The sequence below is a fragment of the Rhincodon typus genome, chromosome 40 (assembly GCF_021869965.1).
Source record: "Rhincodon typus isolate 14 chromosome 40, sRhiTyp1.1, whole genome shotgun sequence".
NCBI lineage: Eukaryota > Metazoa > Chordata > Chondrichthyes > Orectolobiformes > Rhincodontidae > Rhincodon > Rhincodon typus.
In genome coordinates, this window is record NC_063371.1 from 13,438,295 (window position 1) to 13,455,635 (window position 17,341).

Genomic DNA, 17,341 nt, shown 5'->3' on the forward strand with positions numbered 1-17,341 from the left:
TGATTTTCCCCAGACCCAGCCTGCCCAATCATTCCTGATAAAAGTGAATTTGGATGGATGGGAGAACGTCATGATGCGTTTCCTCTGTTGGTCTGAACCATATTCCCTGACAATGCTCCCCTACCAGTGATGAGCTACAGAGGAATTTTGGCCACATTTCTGAGGTGATCTGATCTTCCGAACTCTTGCCATTGTCATCCTTCCTTTGTGAAGCCTGAATAAACAAGGCTGCACATTCATGCACCGACTCTCACATGAAAGAGGCTTTCGCTGGTGATGTACCGGAGGCCTGTGGAGTGGTAACCTAGCAACGGCCTGCATCCCCCAGCGAAGGAGGGCAAAGGGGAGTGAGCTGGAAAAAGCAAAAACACAGAAGCTTTCCTCTTGAACAGAAGAACAGAAAGGGAAGGAGCTGACGGAGCTCACTGATGCAATCGGAGCTCACCATAACTCACAGCAGGCAGGAAACGTGTGCACTTCACTGATTGATGCTGGCGCTCAAGCTCTGTTATAAAATCCCTCATCTTATTTACCTACCCACGTCCCCCACCACCCCACCCCACCCCCGCCTCCCTCCTCTCCACCTGTCTCTGCAACCTCCTATCACCTCACAATATTCTGACATCTCTGCCCTCTTCCTCATCTGGATTCTACCACGTGCCTGATTTTAACTGCTCCAACATTTGACGGCTGTCACTTCACCCTAAACTCTGGTAAGCCCTTCCTCAACCTCGCTACATCTCTCCCTTCTTTTTCCAACCGTCCTTAAAGCTTGCCTCTGGGACCAGCTTTCGCAGGCCAGATCTCTGCCTGTGTGCCGTGGTGTGAGAAATCCTTTGCCCCTTGGGGTGTTTTGCCGTGACTCTGAGGTGCCTGTCAGAGCTCCTCTCTATCAGGTCACCACTGCAGGCACAGCAGACGAGTAAGACAGACTCCCTCTGTCCAACTCCAGCTCTGGATGTTAACGCGAGTGGGACTGCAGATAAACTGGCACTGGGTGCAACATCACAGGCACGCACATGGGCAGCTCAGCTCCAAGGTCAGCTCCCTGAAAACTTCACTCGTTTTCTCACTCTACCGAGTCAGCCTGAATCACTGAACACTTTCAGCATTGCCTCTTATTTCCGTTTCGGATTCTGTCTTCTCCCCGAGAAACTGCAAAAGCAAGTCTCAAAATTAACCAGAACCCAAAACAACATTGTTCGCACTTCAATCAGCTGTTGCCACTTCAATCAGCTGTTGCTTCTAACCCTCTTGACACGGTACGACAACAACAAGAAATTGTATTCACTGAACACCCTCGAGGGAATAAAACCTGGAAACATAGATCACAGGAGCATTGTAACATACATGAGGATACTGAGACATGAAAGCAGATACTTGTCAGAGGGGCAACAAAGGTCTCAGGTCAAACAGCTAGGTTGTAATGAGTGTTTGAAATGAAGAAATACAGTGGTGGGGTGGAGCGTGGGGAATGTATTCCAGACAGTGTCAGCCAAAACCACCAGGACTGAGGTGCTAAAAATCAGGGATACTCTAGAGAACAGTATCAGGTAATGTGGTGATTGTGCAAAGTGCTGGAGCTGAAAGGAAGTTACAGAAATAGGGGTGACAACCAAGGACAAGTCTATGGTTGCAAAGACTGAAGCAGGGTTAAAGCCATGACCACCGTCTAATTTAGACCAACTGCAAACTTTTGGGATTTTGACTGATCTTTCCAGGGCTGCACAGTGGGACTATGTGTGTTTCTTACCAGCTGAAGCATGCAGGCTGCTGCCAGAATGGTCACCACGCGACTGGGATGAATTAAGACATCGTCTCGGTAGAGCGAGCCAAATGCCACTTGCAGTGCTGCAGGAGAAGAAGGGAATAAGTGTTCAACATCACACAGACATGAGTTAGAAAGCAGCCAGATTACTCATGACGTCTCTCAAAATCTGACCAGATGCCGTGCATGGACGCGATGGATGTGCACCACAATAGAGACCTGTAACTCCCAACATTTTCTGTGCATACATTTCCCCTGCCAACCCCACTTTTATTGAAAATGCTTCTTGCAGTCCTCATTCTGTAGCACAGTACTCTCAGAACCGGTGCCAGACCAACAAACCATAACCATCTTCTGACTCTCTGATCTGTTTGACCCTGTGCTTCCAGTCGTAAGCCAGAGATCATTTCCTTTGTCATCTTGGTCTTTTTTAAATTTGGAACTTTTTCATTGGACGTGGGCGTCACCAGCTGGTGAGCTGCCTTCTTGAACCGCTACAGTCCATGAGCTGTAGGTTGACTCACATTGTTATTAGGGAGGGAATTCCAGGATTTTAACCCATTGACAGTGAAGAAATGGCAACACATTTCCAAGTCAGGATGGTGAGTGGCTCGGAGGGCAACTTGCAGGTGCTGGTGTTCCCATTGTATCTGCTGCCCTTGTCCTTCGAGATCGAAGAGGTCATGGGTTCGGAAGGTGTTGTTCGAGGAGTTTTGGTGAACTACTGCAGTGCATCTTGTAGATAGTACACACTGCTGCTACTGAGCGTCGGTGGTGGAGGGAGTGGATGCTTGTGGATGTGGTGCCATTCAAGCGGGGGCTGCTTTGTCCTGGATGGTGTTGAGCTTCTTGAGTGTTATTGGAGGTGCCCCCCATCCAGAGCAAGTGGGGAATATTCCCTCACACTCCTGACTTGTGCCTTGTAGATGGTGGGACAGGCTTTGGGGGAATCAGGAGTTAAGGTACTCATTGTCAGCACTGTGTTTAACCCCTATGATATAAATTACCTCAAGGAGGAGACAGGGAGAGAGACAAGGTGAGGGAGGGAGGTGGGGAGACAGCAAGGGAGGAATGCAGTGGGGGGAAGAGAGAGAGAGAGAGAGAGAAAAAGAGTGAGAGACAACTCTTTCTCCTTGGGTTGTTGGGGGTTCTGAGACTTGTAACAACTGGATCCTACGATCCCCAAAAGAACTCCAGTCTCAAGAAATTGCCCTCAGTCATCATGCTGGACAGGTAACACAATGGTCCTGGTGTGTAAGAGAACAGTATCTCCTGCTCCTGCCAGCACCTGCACACCCCACCCAATCCCCATCCACCACCCCACGCCCAACTCAACCAAGAACATAACTATAGTTCTTTTGCTGCCCACAGGATCACACAAATGTTGTGGTGCAGAACGAGGCCATTCAACCCAACATCTCTGTACCAGACTAAACAGCGCTATCCTCTTGTCCCAGCCAGTAACCATGTGCTCCTGGATGGAAGCGTCCATGTACCTTCCTGCATGACTGATGTCCTGACTGTGTCCGTGTCTCAGATTTCAGCTCGGAGCCCAAACTGCAGACACTTGCAGCAATGCCATACCACAGGCTACAGATGTAGCACACCAACTCGCCTACCATTCCTTTCTTCATTTCAATCATCGACTATTTACTAACTCTGCGATTGAGCTGAAGTGAAAGGCAGATTAAATGAAGTACTCACCTGCATCCTGTAACAGAGAAAGCAGTGGAGGCAAAAATCAAAACCTCCTTCCCAGTCTGTGCCAAATTCTCACTCAGACCAAATTCCTGACCTTGCGGTACCTGCTGCCCACCAACCTGTGATGATCATTGGGGTGGAATGTCGAGAAAAAGCTGGAGTTACCTTACGAGTTGACAACAAACATTTGTCCAGCTGTTGGAGCTCTCGGTCCTGTCGGACTGACCAATAAAGCAGAGAAATGCCAAACAGTACAGACTCCAAAGAAAGATGGAAGACCAGGCCACGAGCAGAGAGAAAGAGAGACAGGAGAAGTGCAGCACACAGCTGGTGCGGGGCATTTGGTGAAGCAGCCAAGATGAAATGTGAACAAGAACCAGCTGGTTAGCTGGCAGTGATCCTCCAACACTTGGAGCTGCTCATCGAAGTGAACTCAAGTGGGGCTGCAATCCTTCAGGGCTCCCTGACAACTTGCAGTCAACAGGTGCTTGCTTCCTTCTGTCTTTCTCAAGCTGCAGTTCCCAACAGATCACTTCGCTGTGAGTTAATAACCATCCCTCCAAACGCACTGCATTCAAACAGGAGAGAACCAGCTCCAAGTAAATATAACTCGATGATGGCGTGGCAATACTGGGCAGAACTCTGTGGTCAAGATGTGGCCAGAGGCTGCAGCATGGACAATCCTTCCCTCAGTGCCTGGTCCCAGCTATACCCAGTACAGATTGCAGCAGAGCAAGAATGTGATTTCACTAACAGGATAGTCCACAGTGCTTCTCTGCCAGGGAAAACCCCTCAAAGTGCCGTCTCAGCTCCAGGATGCTGGATAAATCAGGGCATGAGGAACTCAACCTAATGCACCTCCTGGGTTGGTGGACACAACATTATCCTTTCCGACACACACATACTCAAAAACGCAATTACTGAGAGAACGTGCTGGATGAAACTCAGCAGGTCTGGTAGCGTCCAGTGTGAAGGCAAAGAGTTGAACAGTGCAGCTCTGCAACCCCTTGTCAGGAGTTGGGTAAAGCCTGGAATGTAACAGACAAGAGGGAGAGGGACAGTTGGGCACAAAACACAAGAGAAGGTCATTGATACGGTGCAGGGCAGGCGAGATTCAACAATTGGAGGTCTCAGACACAGGGTCAAAGTGAGAGGTTATAGGACACGTGGCAAAACCAGAGCCATGTTCACCTCCCCACACGCACCGGCTCTATCTCTGCACTGACCTGTTGAGGATTCTCAGCATTTTCTGTTTTTAGCTCAAATTCCTGGCACTTGTTGCCCAACGATTTGCAGGCTAGGTGGATTCAGTATGGGAAATGCAGCGTTACAGGAACAGGCAAAGCTGGGTGCGATGCTCTTCAGAGGCTTGGTGTGGGCTCAATGGGCCGAACGGCCTGCTTCCACACTGCAGGGTTTCTACGATTCCATCCCTAATTGACCCTGGGGAGGATGATGGTGAGTGAGTGCTTTAGTTTGCTTCTTGATTACTTTTAATGCCAACGGGAAACCAAGTGGGAAGCAGTGAGAGTTGGAAAAACCACTCGTGGATTTCTGGTGTTCTAGTTGTGGTCATTGTTGGGTTGGGGGGGAAAAAGAGAAGAGAGAGCAGTGAGGAGTTTCAGTAATACAATAGTCAGCTGTTTGGGGGAAAAAAAAACGTGACACTGTAAACACTCAATCTTTCCGATTATCAATCACAATGTGAAAGGGAGAGATGGGACTTCTGTGAGCACAGGGGAGTACAGAGATAATCACAAATACATTTTCAGAAAGCTTGTGCCATCAGACAGAATAGTAGAGCCTGCTCGACGATTACTGATCTGAAACAGCGGTGTTTAAAATTGCCTGTACGTGTTGCTGTGTCTACACGAAGATGGATCAAATGGCATCAGCTACACTGGAAACTTCAGCGAGCTACCATGTGGTATTTTTTGAACCAGTACCAACACCAATTCCTTTTATTGTCAGGACTGTGCAGCCGGATGCAGCCTGGGACTGATGCTGTGAGAAGCTTCTTTCAACAAGGAACCAGCAAGAGGGAAAAACATACTTGACCCTAGCCATACCAATCTGCCAGCTGTAGATTTAACTGTCCATGACAATATCGATAAGAGGGATAACCACACAGTCCTTGTGGAGACAAAGTCCTGCCTTCACATTGAGAATACCCTCCATCATGTGTGGCACTACCACCATGCTGAACGGGACAGACTTCAAACAGATCTAGCACCTTAAAACTGGGCATGCATGAGGCGCTGTGGGCCATCAACAGCAGCAGAATTGTACTACAGCACAATCTGTAACCTCATGGCCCGGCATATCCCCCACTCAACCATTACCATCAAGCCAGGGGATCAACCCTGGCTCAATGGAGAGTGCAGGAGGGCATGCCAGGAGCAGCACCAGCCATACCTGAAGGCGAGGTGTCAACCTGATGAAGCTACCTGAGGAAGGGTCACTGGACCCAAAACATTAACTCTAATTTCTCTTTACAGATGGTGCCAGACCTGCTGAGCTTTTCTGCTTTTGAAGCTACCTAAAAGACTTTTTTGCCTGCCACCTTTTAGCCAATTGAATTCACTCCATGTGATATCAACAAACGGTTGGAGACACTGGATACTGTTAAGGCTATTGGCCCTGAAAACATTCTGACAATAGTATTCAAGACTTGTGCTCCAGAACTTGCTGCTCCCATGGCCAAGATGTTCCAGTACAGTTACAACACTGGTATCTACTTGACAATGTGGAAAATTGCCCAGGTATGTCCTGTACACAAAAACCATGACAACTCCAACCCGACCAATTACCGCCCCATCCACTCTCTAGCATCAGTAAAATGATGGAAATGATTAATGTTATAATCAAGCTGTACTCGCTCAGCAATAACATACTCACTGACTAATAGTGTGGGTCACTGACTGCTAAAAAGAGTCAAGTGATGTTTAAGAGGGTTAAGATGATCTTGAACAGAACAAGAGCCCTCTGCTGTCTATTCTGACAGTGTGGGCATGGCTGAACTGTTTGTAAAATACGAGCTGATCCATCCTGGCAATGTTTGAAACAACAAAGTGCTGATGCTGTTCCAGAGGGATGTGTTCTCGGATCAGATGTGTGTTTATTCCTCTGTGCCCTGTGCCCATGACAATGTGGAGCTCTGACTGCACACTCCTTTGGCAGTGGGATGGAGCCGAGAAGTTCAGTAACTACACTACAGACAACTGGAATCTGCCCAAATGCCCAACTAATGAACATGAACTCATCCAGAACGATGGCCCAAACTCAAAACATTGTGCGCACGGAGACACACTGGCCCCCACACTGATGATTTTTAAACTGCTTGTGTATTCAGGTTCCTCTATTGCCTTTCACCTCTCCACTTCCATCACCTTCTCAAACTTTCCCTACCTCCATCACCTCCTCTAGCCCCGACACCCCTCCCCATATCTCTAACTTCCTGCAGTTCTGAGGAAGGGTCACCAAGTCCAAGTTAACTGATTTTTCCTCACAGATGCTGCCAGATCCGCTGAGCTTTTCCAGTGACTTCAGCTTTTGTTTCAGTCCCGACACCCCTCCCTCAGAGGTTTAAAAAGCAAAAAGCTTTTCCTGTGGCAAATCTGGACTTTTTAACAGGTGGAGTCCGTAGGACAGAGAAATGGCAGAAGTAAAACAATAATTTTGTTGCTCTCTCCATACAGAACACCTCGCATAAATATTCAGAACCAAGAGATGAATTAAACTGACAAAGTGAATGAAGTTAGTATTAGTCAAGAAGCAGTGCTTGAAAAGTCAAGTGGAACAAAGATTAATCAATTCTCTGGATCAGAGGAACTATATCCCAGAGCGTTAATAGTAGTGGTTGAAAGGACAGTGTATGAATTGGTGGTTACCTTTCTAAATTCTACAGATTCCAGACAGGTTCCTACAGAGTGGAAAGCAGCTTAAGTTACCATATGAGAACATAGAACATAGAACAGTACAGCACAGTACTTCGGCCCATGATGTTGTGCCGACCTATTATCCTACGAAGATCAATTTAAGAAGGGATGGAGAATGGAGACTGCAGACCAATTCTCTGATGTCTAAGTCAAATCAAATCAGAAAATAAATGGTAGAATTGATTTTCAAGGTGGTGGTAAGTGGATACTTGGAAAAGCATGGTCAAATTGGGCACAGTCAACACGGGCTAGTGTGGGGGAAATGAGTTTATGAGGATGTCACTTGTAGCACTGAGAAAGGGGAACCAATGGCGGTCTTGCTGCATTTGGATTCTCAGAAGACTTTTAATAATACTGCACAGTGGAGATTAGTAAGACAGAAATCAAAACCCACAAGATTGGGGGTAACATACGAGCACAGAGTGAGACTTGGTTAAAAGACAAAGCAGACAGGATAGTAGATTGTTCCTTGTCGGGTACCACAAGACTCAGTGCTTGGGCCCCAGCTGTTTACCATCGATACTCATGATTTATTCAACAGGACCAATTTACTGACAACACCACATGGGGCAGGAAGGTAAGTTGTGAGGCGGCTACAAGGAGGTTTCATGAGGAGTTGGACAGGCTAAATGAACAGGCTGGAACATGGCAGATGGAAGACAAATGTGAAGTGTGACGCTGTTCAGTTTGCTCAAAAGATAACAGGAAGGCACAATCTTTCTTACATCATAAGAGGTTGCGAAGTGCGGGTCTCCAAAGGGACATGGATGCCCTTGTTTTGACAGTCACTAGACATTGGCGTAGAGTGTAACCATCCATGAGGAGGGCAAATGATATGTTGGCCTTCAATCACCATGGGATTTATATACAAGTCGCATTGAAAATACAGCTCACAATTTTATTCCAGGAATTTCAAATGATTGATTGCCATGTGTTGCTTCAGTGATGGATGATTCTACATTCGATCTATTTGTAGTCACAGCAGCAAGGCATGTGACAAACCTCCAAAGATGAGCAAATGGATGGGGAGCAAGTGGAGAGTAGCTTCAAAGACAATGATCATTCAAAATGGCAGAGGACCCTGCACAGATCAGGCTGCTGTCTCCTGCTCAGAGTTAACCTCTTGACAGAAACCACTTCAAGTCTCGTGGTTCTTCAAAGAGAGGAAGACCTTTTTTTGTGTAAATTCAGAAAGTTAAATGTCACTTCAGTCACAGAGCAAGACAACAACCACTGTAGTGTTGTCAGCAAGTTTGGAAATTTATGTTGGATTCCAGGAGTAATGGGTGAACAAAATATAAATGTTTGTCATCTTTCAAAGAAAATATTGCTCTCATTCTGATTAATTGGGGCTGAGTGTAATGATTTATCCTGTGGCAATGAAACTCAAAATCCAATAGGATGTTCATGTGCAGAACTGTGCAATGTAAAATTGACTCACTACCTTGCAAATAAATCATTGACTGAATTTACATCTTTACTCATTTTCATAACTGACATTGCAAAAATTAGTGCATAATTATCTCCTGGTGGGTCTTATTTTGTAACGTGAGGAAGTTTACAATGGGTGCCAGTTCCCAGTGAGTAATCTCAAGAATACATTCACATGCTGCTGTTGCAATCAGAGACTAACAATTTGAATTGGACGCTGTGGCTGAGACACCAGAACCAACTCTTGTTTTATACCCACTCAAGACTGCTCCCCACAAACTTCAATGTGGAGTGAAATCGGGCAGGTTGTAAAAATCAACAAGATGCCCAAAGTTTCTCAACGGCAGAGCTTGGTTCCAAACACCACCTGAATCACTCAGAGAGAGACAACACCTCAGGAGATATACCCTAAAGTGCAACTGTGAAAATACCAAGTCCAGCCAGTGCAGTGGACAGTGAAGAAGGTTACCTCAGAGTACAACGGGACCTTGATCAGATGGGCCAATAGGCCGAAGAGTGACAGATGGAGTTTAATTGAGATAAATGTGAGGTGCTGCATTTTGGAAAGGCAAATCGGGGCAGGACTTCTACACTTAATGGTAAGGTCCTGGGGACAGTTGCTGAACAGAGAGACCTTGGGGCACAGGTTCATTGTTGCTTGAAAGTGGAGTCACACGTAGATAGGACAGTGAAGAAGGCGTTTGGTACACTTTCCTTTATTGGTCAGCGCATTGAGTATAGGAATTGGGAGGGTCACGTTGCGGCTGTACAGGACGTTGTTTGGGCCACTTTCAAAATTTGTACAATTCTGGTCTCCCTGCTATAGGGAAGATGTTGCGAAACTTGAAAGGGTTCAGAAAAGATTGACAAGGATGTTGCCAGGGTTGGAGGGTTTGAACTATAGGGAGAGGCTGAATAGGCTGGAGCTATTTTCCCTGGAGTGTCAGAGGTTAAGGGGTGACCTTATAGAGGTTTATAAAATCATGACGGGCATGGACAGGGTGAATAGCCAAGGTCCTTTAGCCCAGGGTTGGGGGCGGGGGGTGTGGAAAAGAGTCCAAAACTTGAAGGCAGAGGTTTAAGGTGAGAGGGGAAAGATTTAAAAGGGACCTAAGGGTCACACAGAGGGTGGTGCATGCATGGGATGAGCTGCCAGAGGAGGTGGCGGAGGCTGGTACAATCACAACATTTAAAAGGCGTCTGGATAGGCAGATGAAAAAGAAGGGTTTTAAGAGGGATATGAGCCAAATGCTGATAAATGGGACTGGATTAATTTAGGATATCTGGTCGGCCTGGATGAGTTGGATGAGTCTGTTTCTGTGATGTACAGCTCTATGGCTCTGTGGTCAGAATCCAACGTGTAGTTTTAGTTCTTCAGCGCATTGGATAATTTAATGGTTTGGGAGTAAATCACAGTAATGTACAGTCACCAGAGAGTGTTTGGGATCTGAATGGGATTAAATCATGAGGAACATTTGTGTAAACTTGGCTTGGGCTACTTTGCATTTAAGCAGGTTGAACGAGGACCTGCTCAACATATTCAAAATGTGAAAAGGATTTGTAAGGCTGTATACAGAAAACCCAAATCCGCTGGAAAAATAAAGGAAAAAAAAAAGTGCTGAAGCAGTAAACCTGAAACAAACACAGAATGTTGGAGAAACTCAGCAGGTCTGACAGCATCTGTGGAGAGAGGAACAGAACGAATGTTTCAAGTCTTGTCCAGCTCTTCTTCAGATAAGGGAAGGTAGCGAGGCTCAGGGCATGAAAAGCATGTGAGCACATTTCTCTGCCAGGGCGGTTACTCAGCATCAGGAGCACCACTCTACCTGAAGCTTGGGACAACGGGAAGTGGCAGGCTTCCAGCAAATCCCACAGCCATCAACAGCCTTCTGTCCCCACACCCGAGCTAACCAGCCCCAGTGAACTGACTAACCTCTCAAACCGAGCCTGCTTCAGGAAACGGGAAGTACATTCAAAACACAACTGTTTTAGAGTGAAGGTTGGAAGCAGCTTTCTTATCAAGAGGGTAACAGTCTCTCTGCAAACAACTGTGGAAACTAGAACTGTTCAAATTCTGAATATCGGAACCAAGGCATTTATGCAACGTCAGGCTGTTGACAGATAGGAAACTTAGAAGCATAAATAGAATTGAACCTTGGATCAAGCTCAAGAGGTTAAAGAGCTTTCTCCTGCTCCCGAACTAACAGCAAGCAAAGTACAACACACACACAATAATCCTTCATGGACCTGTGCCACACACCTAAGCAACCAGTGAAAACACAGAATAAATTTCAAAACCCTCTCGACTCTCTGGATTCCAAGTATGCTCTTAAACTGTAATTTGCATTTTGGCAGCTCTCGGTGTTTTAGCAACGGCTTAACCATGGGAATAGCAGCCACAAATAAACAGGCTGACAGGTCAGGAGTAGAACGCTCACACCAGTGGGGCACATGTCATAAGCTTTCACAGAGTTGGCGCACAGAGCTGTTTCAAAATCATGGAGCCGTTCGTTCTAACGTGTGTCAGAGTTCAAAGGCCAGTCAGGAACTGGTCAGAGGGGAGAGAAAGGAAGACTGAAATCTCACACTCATGGAGTAATTTTCATGCGAAGCTCCCAGGTGAAGTGTGAAACGAGATATTGATACTCCTCATGAAGTTTGGTTTATATACAGAATGGAGCCCAACGTACGTTTGCCGCCCACCCATTACCTTCCACGTGCCACCAATTTCTCTTCAAACAGACCAAAACCAAATTCAAAAATGGTCCACAAAAAGATCAGCCATGATCTTAGTGAATGGCACAGCAAGCTTGAGGGGCCAGATGGCTCACTCTTGCTCCCATTTCCTGTCCTTTCTGTTCTTGTAGTCCTTGAAAGGGGCCCACTGTAGTTTTCTAAAAGACCCTTCTTGGCTCAGGTTAAGTGACAGAACTTGTTCAGTCTACGTTCTATGTCTTCAGCTCACTGTTTGATTGTACTGGAAGTCACGTGTCCGAGTTTACGGCTGTAAGAGTATGGTGCTTTCATAATATTTTGGAATCAATTGGGATGTGACCTCTGTGATGAAATGAGCCTTTAAGAGGGATTTTTCTGCCCTGGTTCTCTTGAAGGTGGGGGCACGTTGAAAACCTGGTGCCACAGTGGCTGCTCCAGGAAAAGCAGAGCAAGTAGCTTTGGGTTTTTTGAACATTTGACAAAAGCATGAGTGGGTACAGTCAGGCTCAGGTTTTAGTTTTGCTTTCAGTTGTTCACGTTGGGGCTTTGGAGTCGAAGCTGCCAGATGCAGCTCTCTCTCCCTGGGACTGCAAAAGCTGGAGTTCTCCTCCTGCTGCTCTATCAGTGTTCCTTCTCCTGGACTGAAGGAGATAGCAAGGGGGGGGAAAATTGGTTTCACTGAATTTGCCTCTGCCAAGGGTCTGTTTACGAGATGCTGCTATCTTGGAACAGGTGGTGAGCAGTAGTTCAGTAATGTAATATTTTGTTAAGTCTTTTAAGAGAGTTGAAGTTAGGCCAACCTTTTTTTTCCCTTTGTATTTTAACCGACATCTAAGAATAAGATGCGTTTGGCTGAAAGCCCAGCAGCTTGACCAATTGAATCATGTCTGGAACACAGCACCTTCCACTTGCCTTTTAAGATGATAAAGGTCAGGGTCTCAGCTATCTCCTTGGCAGGTTTAATCCGGCCCATCACACCTAGAAAGAGGCAAGACCCCCAAGCTCAGTCTTTGATACCTGACCTTTCTGAGATCTCCTCTTAGATGATTCTGCGTGCAAAGTGGAAAAGTGAAACAGCTGTTCTCTTGGAAAGGCTTCCGGAAGCCTACCGCTTGACATTCTGAATGAACTCTGTCTGATGAATCCCAATGAGACAGCAGCCTATGTCCAGTGACAGGTGTCTATACATCGTGACCTGTTGATGTGTGCAAGGGAGCCAAACAGAAAGCCATCTGGAACGGTCCATCGTATCCCTTTATTCTCACAGAGCTAAGTAACTAAAGTTACTTACGGAAGAGACCGTCACCGACCCCTCCCCCCCAAAATAAACGGAGTTTCAGAAGAAAACTTTGCCGACTTTTCCCTTAACTAGTGCGTGCATGTGTTGTGATTATTGCTAAGGGAAAACATTTCTGCTTTCACACTTCAAGTTGTGCATTCGACAGCTTTGCGTCTTGTTAAGTCTTCAAGTCCTGTTATCATATCATTTTCTTCAAGGAATCTCGTTGATAGATCTTTTTATTCAGAGAGGGAGAATAAATACAGGATTGGCCAAGTCAGGAACTGGATGATACAATCAAATCCATGTTGAGACCACCAGCATAGTGAGACAAGAGGAAGACCATGCAATTCTCCAGACTTGGCAACAGCAATTCTATTTCCAATGACAGGCTGCTAGAAAATAGAAGCTTTCTTTCCCTCTGATCTCGGAGTCTCAAGTCTTGGCCTAACAAGGGTTGGTCTCCCCATCTCCAACAGTTTGATGCATTTTCATTCAGAGTTTCAAACTAACAACAGCCTAGCCACGAACTGAACTACAAGCACAGGCCAATATTTATCTACGAACCAAGGTGAGAAATAGTTTGTGCTTGGCCAGTGGGATCGTGCTGTGCAAAAGATGACTGCATAAGCCAACAGTGACTGCGCTTAAGGACCTAACTTCACAATGTGAACTACTGTTTCAGGGTGCCCCACGGATATGAAAGACATCATATGCATGCAAGATCTCTGATCTAGGTGCAAGTAAAGAGATGGGTGGAGGGGAGAAGACATTCAGTTAGTGTAGAATCCAAATGCATGCAGTGGCAGACCACTGGTCCACAAATAAAACGCAGCCAGTGTGAGCATGTTCAGTCTACAAGGAACCCGGCTGCTTCCTCTGGCACCTACATTCCATCGCGTCAGAGCGGACAGTGTGGGTGTGGGTGTGGGTGGAGCAAAAGGCGATGCCACTGGCTGGGTTAATGGAAAAGAAATGACACACCACAGAAAAGGGACCATTTGGCCCATCTTGCCCACGCTGACCCAAAGATGCCCAGATGTCCTTTCTAACCCCGTCTACACAGCCTGCAATTTACAGCAACTGAAGGTGCAGATCCAGGTACTTTTTAAGATAACAAGGTGTCAAGCTGGATGAACAGAGCAGGCCAAGCAGCAGAGGAACGGGAAAACTGACGTTTCGGCTCTGGACCCTTCTTCATTTCTGCTTTCCTGCTCCTCTGATGCTGCCTAGCCTGCCTGTTCATCCAGCTCGACACCTTGCTATCTCAGATTCTCCAGCAATGCGGTTCCTACTATCTCCAGGTACTTTTTAAGAAGGGTTCAGGGTCCCTGCCTCCACCACCCCCCTCTAATCCTTCCGCGACCTGACCTCAGGGAGCACCGAGCAAGGTTAGGACCCTTTCAGGACCAATGGTGTCCAAACTAAAGCTCACACACGGCACTGACAGCCAGAGACAGATCTCCTGCAATCTGAGCTCTCTGACACATGGGCATCAGTCGACACCCTGCAAAAGGGTAAAAATAAAAAGATAAGAACGGAAGTAATTTTCCACGATAATCTCTGAAGCGTAGGCACAAAGTGTAGGTTTTCTTCCCTTCCTGAATCATCCCTCCGGGGTTTCAAAACAGTTCCATTTGATCAAGTGGCTCCATAAATAGCTCCACCAGAATAAGTGTGACGTCTGCCTATTGCTTGTCTTTCATGCTTGTTCAACCTGAAGCACCAGCAGTCTCTGGCAAACAAACACTCTCTCTCTTGTCTTCCTGTTTCAATTTTACAAACGCAGTGCCAAGAGACAGCAGCAACAGGTAGAAATTGAAAGCTCGGATTCTCACAATCCACAGCTGTCAGAAACACAGCCGGCCAAACAGCCCCTTCCAATTATTCAGGGAGCCTTGAGCAACAAGAAATATGATGTTAGAAAGAGACAGCTTCAGCTGTTTCCAGTTTGGTCGGGTTCAGCTCACACCTGGGAGTCAGAAGGCAGTGGGCTCAAATAGCACAGCAGCATCTGGAGAACAGGATCCCAGTGAAAGCTCCCAGCGCAGGGCAGACAGAGTGCTGCACTCTGAAAAGTCATAGCAGGTCATGTTGCACACAGGGTCACATCCCTCTTGTTGTCACAGAAGCTCAGAGAGGCACTCTGTGTGGAAGCAGGCCAATCAGCCCATCGAGTCCACACTGACCCTTTGAAGAGCACCCCATCCAGACCCACTCCTTTACCATGGACAATCCACCGAACCTGCACATCTTTGGACTGTGGGAGGAAACCGGAGCACCCGGAGGAAACCCACGCAGACACGGGGAGAATGTGCGAAGTTTGCACAGACAGACAGTCACCCGAGCGTGGAATCGAACCCGGGTCCCTGACGCTGAGAGGCAGCAGTGCTAACCACTGAGCCACCGTCCTGCTCGATATTTTTGGAGTTTGGGAAGGCTGCATGGTTGGCATTAGCGTGCTTTGTAAACCAGCCATCCAGCCAACTGAGCCCTGAGTTGTGTTCGTGACTGAGTACTTACCTGTACATCCCACCAACCTGCCTGTGACAGTGGGCGAGTGTGGAAGAGTCTCCTGGTCAGCCAGAACCATGGGGTCACTGCAGCCCAAAGGCTTCTCCACATCAGTGTCTCATGTGCAGATACTTGCCACGGACTGAACTGCTACAGAAGGGGCCCTTGAGGGACAACCAGCAGAACAAGAGGCCACTTTCAAGATGAGACCTCACACCAAGGTCTCATCTGCCAGGCTCTGCAAGAGACGACGAGAGTTCTGCACAGAGTCCTGGACATTATTTATTCCTCACCCAACATCACTTAAACGACCATCAAACAAAGAACTGAAGATCTAAAACCAAAGTCGAAATTGCTGGAGAAGCTCAGCAGGTCTGGCTCAACCTGTGGACACAAAGTAGTTCTGAAGAAGAGTCACTGGATTCCAAAATGTTTTCTCTGTCCACAAATGCTGCCACAGTGCAACGAAGAGGACTTGTGCCTGGCGTGCAAGCACTTAACAAAGAGGGTGGTAAAGGTGAACACTGTTATTTTTCTGCCTTTATATTCTATGTTTTGGCTTATTTTTCTGTGTTTTAAGATGCCACCAGGGAACGAAGACACGATACAACACTTCTCCATTGTATTTTTGAACAAAATATACGTGACAATAAATAAATCAATTCAAAAAAATTTCTGTTACCATCAAAGTGATGAACGGACCATTCTCACTTTGCTGTCTGTGGGATACAGCTGTGCACAAATTACACGCACAGCGCTTCCTATGGTGACCACAGCTCAGAAGGTGTCGCAGCGGCTGCAAAGCTGGTCAAAAGGTGCTAGGAAAATACACGTCTTTCATTTTACTGAATGCTGATGAGTCATTGCCAAATAGGGTTATTTCAGCTGCGTTCATTCAGACAGCACTCACCTAGAAAATTAAAAACAAATGCAGATTGAACATGTTCCAAGTCAGCTCTGGTTTGGGGAGACGTGACACCTTCAGCATGCCGTGTCACAAGTAGTCCCAGACTTTGAAGGAGACCATTCAGGCCACTACAGTTTGTCTGATGGAGACAGACTGAGCATCTTAGGCCTATACTACAGAGTTTTAGAACAATGAGAGGATATCTCATTGAGCGATATGACCAGGTCAGAGGCTAGGAATACTGCAGCGAGCAACTCACCAGCTGACTCCCCAAAACCTGCCCACCATCTACAAGGTACAAGTCAGGAGTGTGTGATGGAATACTCCCCACTTGCCTGGATGGGGGCAGCTCCAACAACACTCAAGAAGCTTGACACCATCCAAGAGAAAGCAGTCCCCGCTTGATTGGCATCACATCCACAGACATCAACCAGCGGCAGTGTGTATGACGTACAAGATGCACGACAGAAATTCAAAGATCCTTAGACCGTACCTTTCAATCCCACGACCACTTTCAACTGGGACACGGGCAGCAGATACATGGGAACACCACCCCTGCAAGTTCCCCTCTGAGCCACTCCCCTCAAAATATATCGCCATTCTTTCGCTGGGTCAAAATCCCAGAATTCCCTCCATAAGGGGCATTGTGGGTCAACCCATAGCAGAGGGACAGCAAGGTTCCAGAAGGCAGCTCACCCCCACCTTCTCAAGGGGCAACTAGGGACGGGGCAATAAATGCTGGACCCAGCCAGCGACATCTGCATCTCATGAGTGAACAAAACAAAAAAAAAAAAAAAAAAACAACCCTCAACAAGACAAGCGTGGTGCAAAAAGATAATAAGATCCATGAGTGGCGGCAAACATTGCGGCCGCTGAGCCCGCTCCACCAATCAAAACAATTGTGTGTGATCTTGGGGTTCAAAGTTCACTTTCACACCCGCTCCCTGCAACCCTTGACTTCTTGACAGACCAAGAAAAAAAAAAATCTGCCCATTCCAGACTTAAACACATGCAACAATGGGGCAGCGAAATCCTCCAGAGCAGAGTAAACCAAACATTCACAATCCTCTAAGTGAAGACATTGTTCA

At 46.8% G+C, this 17,341-nt stretch overlaps 1 protein-coding gene across 1 annotated transcript in view; it reads right to left on the reverse strand.

The window, feature by feature from the left end:
- Positions 1–17,341, reverse strand: part of gmcl1 (germ cell-less, spermatogenesis associated) — a 63,749-nt gene that overhangs the window by 34,295 nt on the left and 12,113 nt on the right. Inside the window, exon 4 of the mRNA XM_020522231.2 lies at positions 1,754–1,851. Coding sequence (XP_020377820.1) covers positions 1,754–1,851 — 98 coding nt within the window. The remainder of the gene's footprint in view (positions 1–1,753; positions 1,852–17,341) is intronic.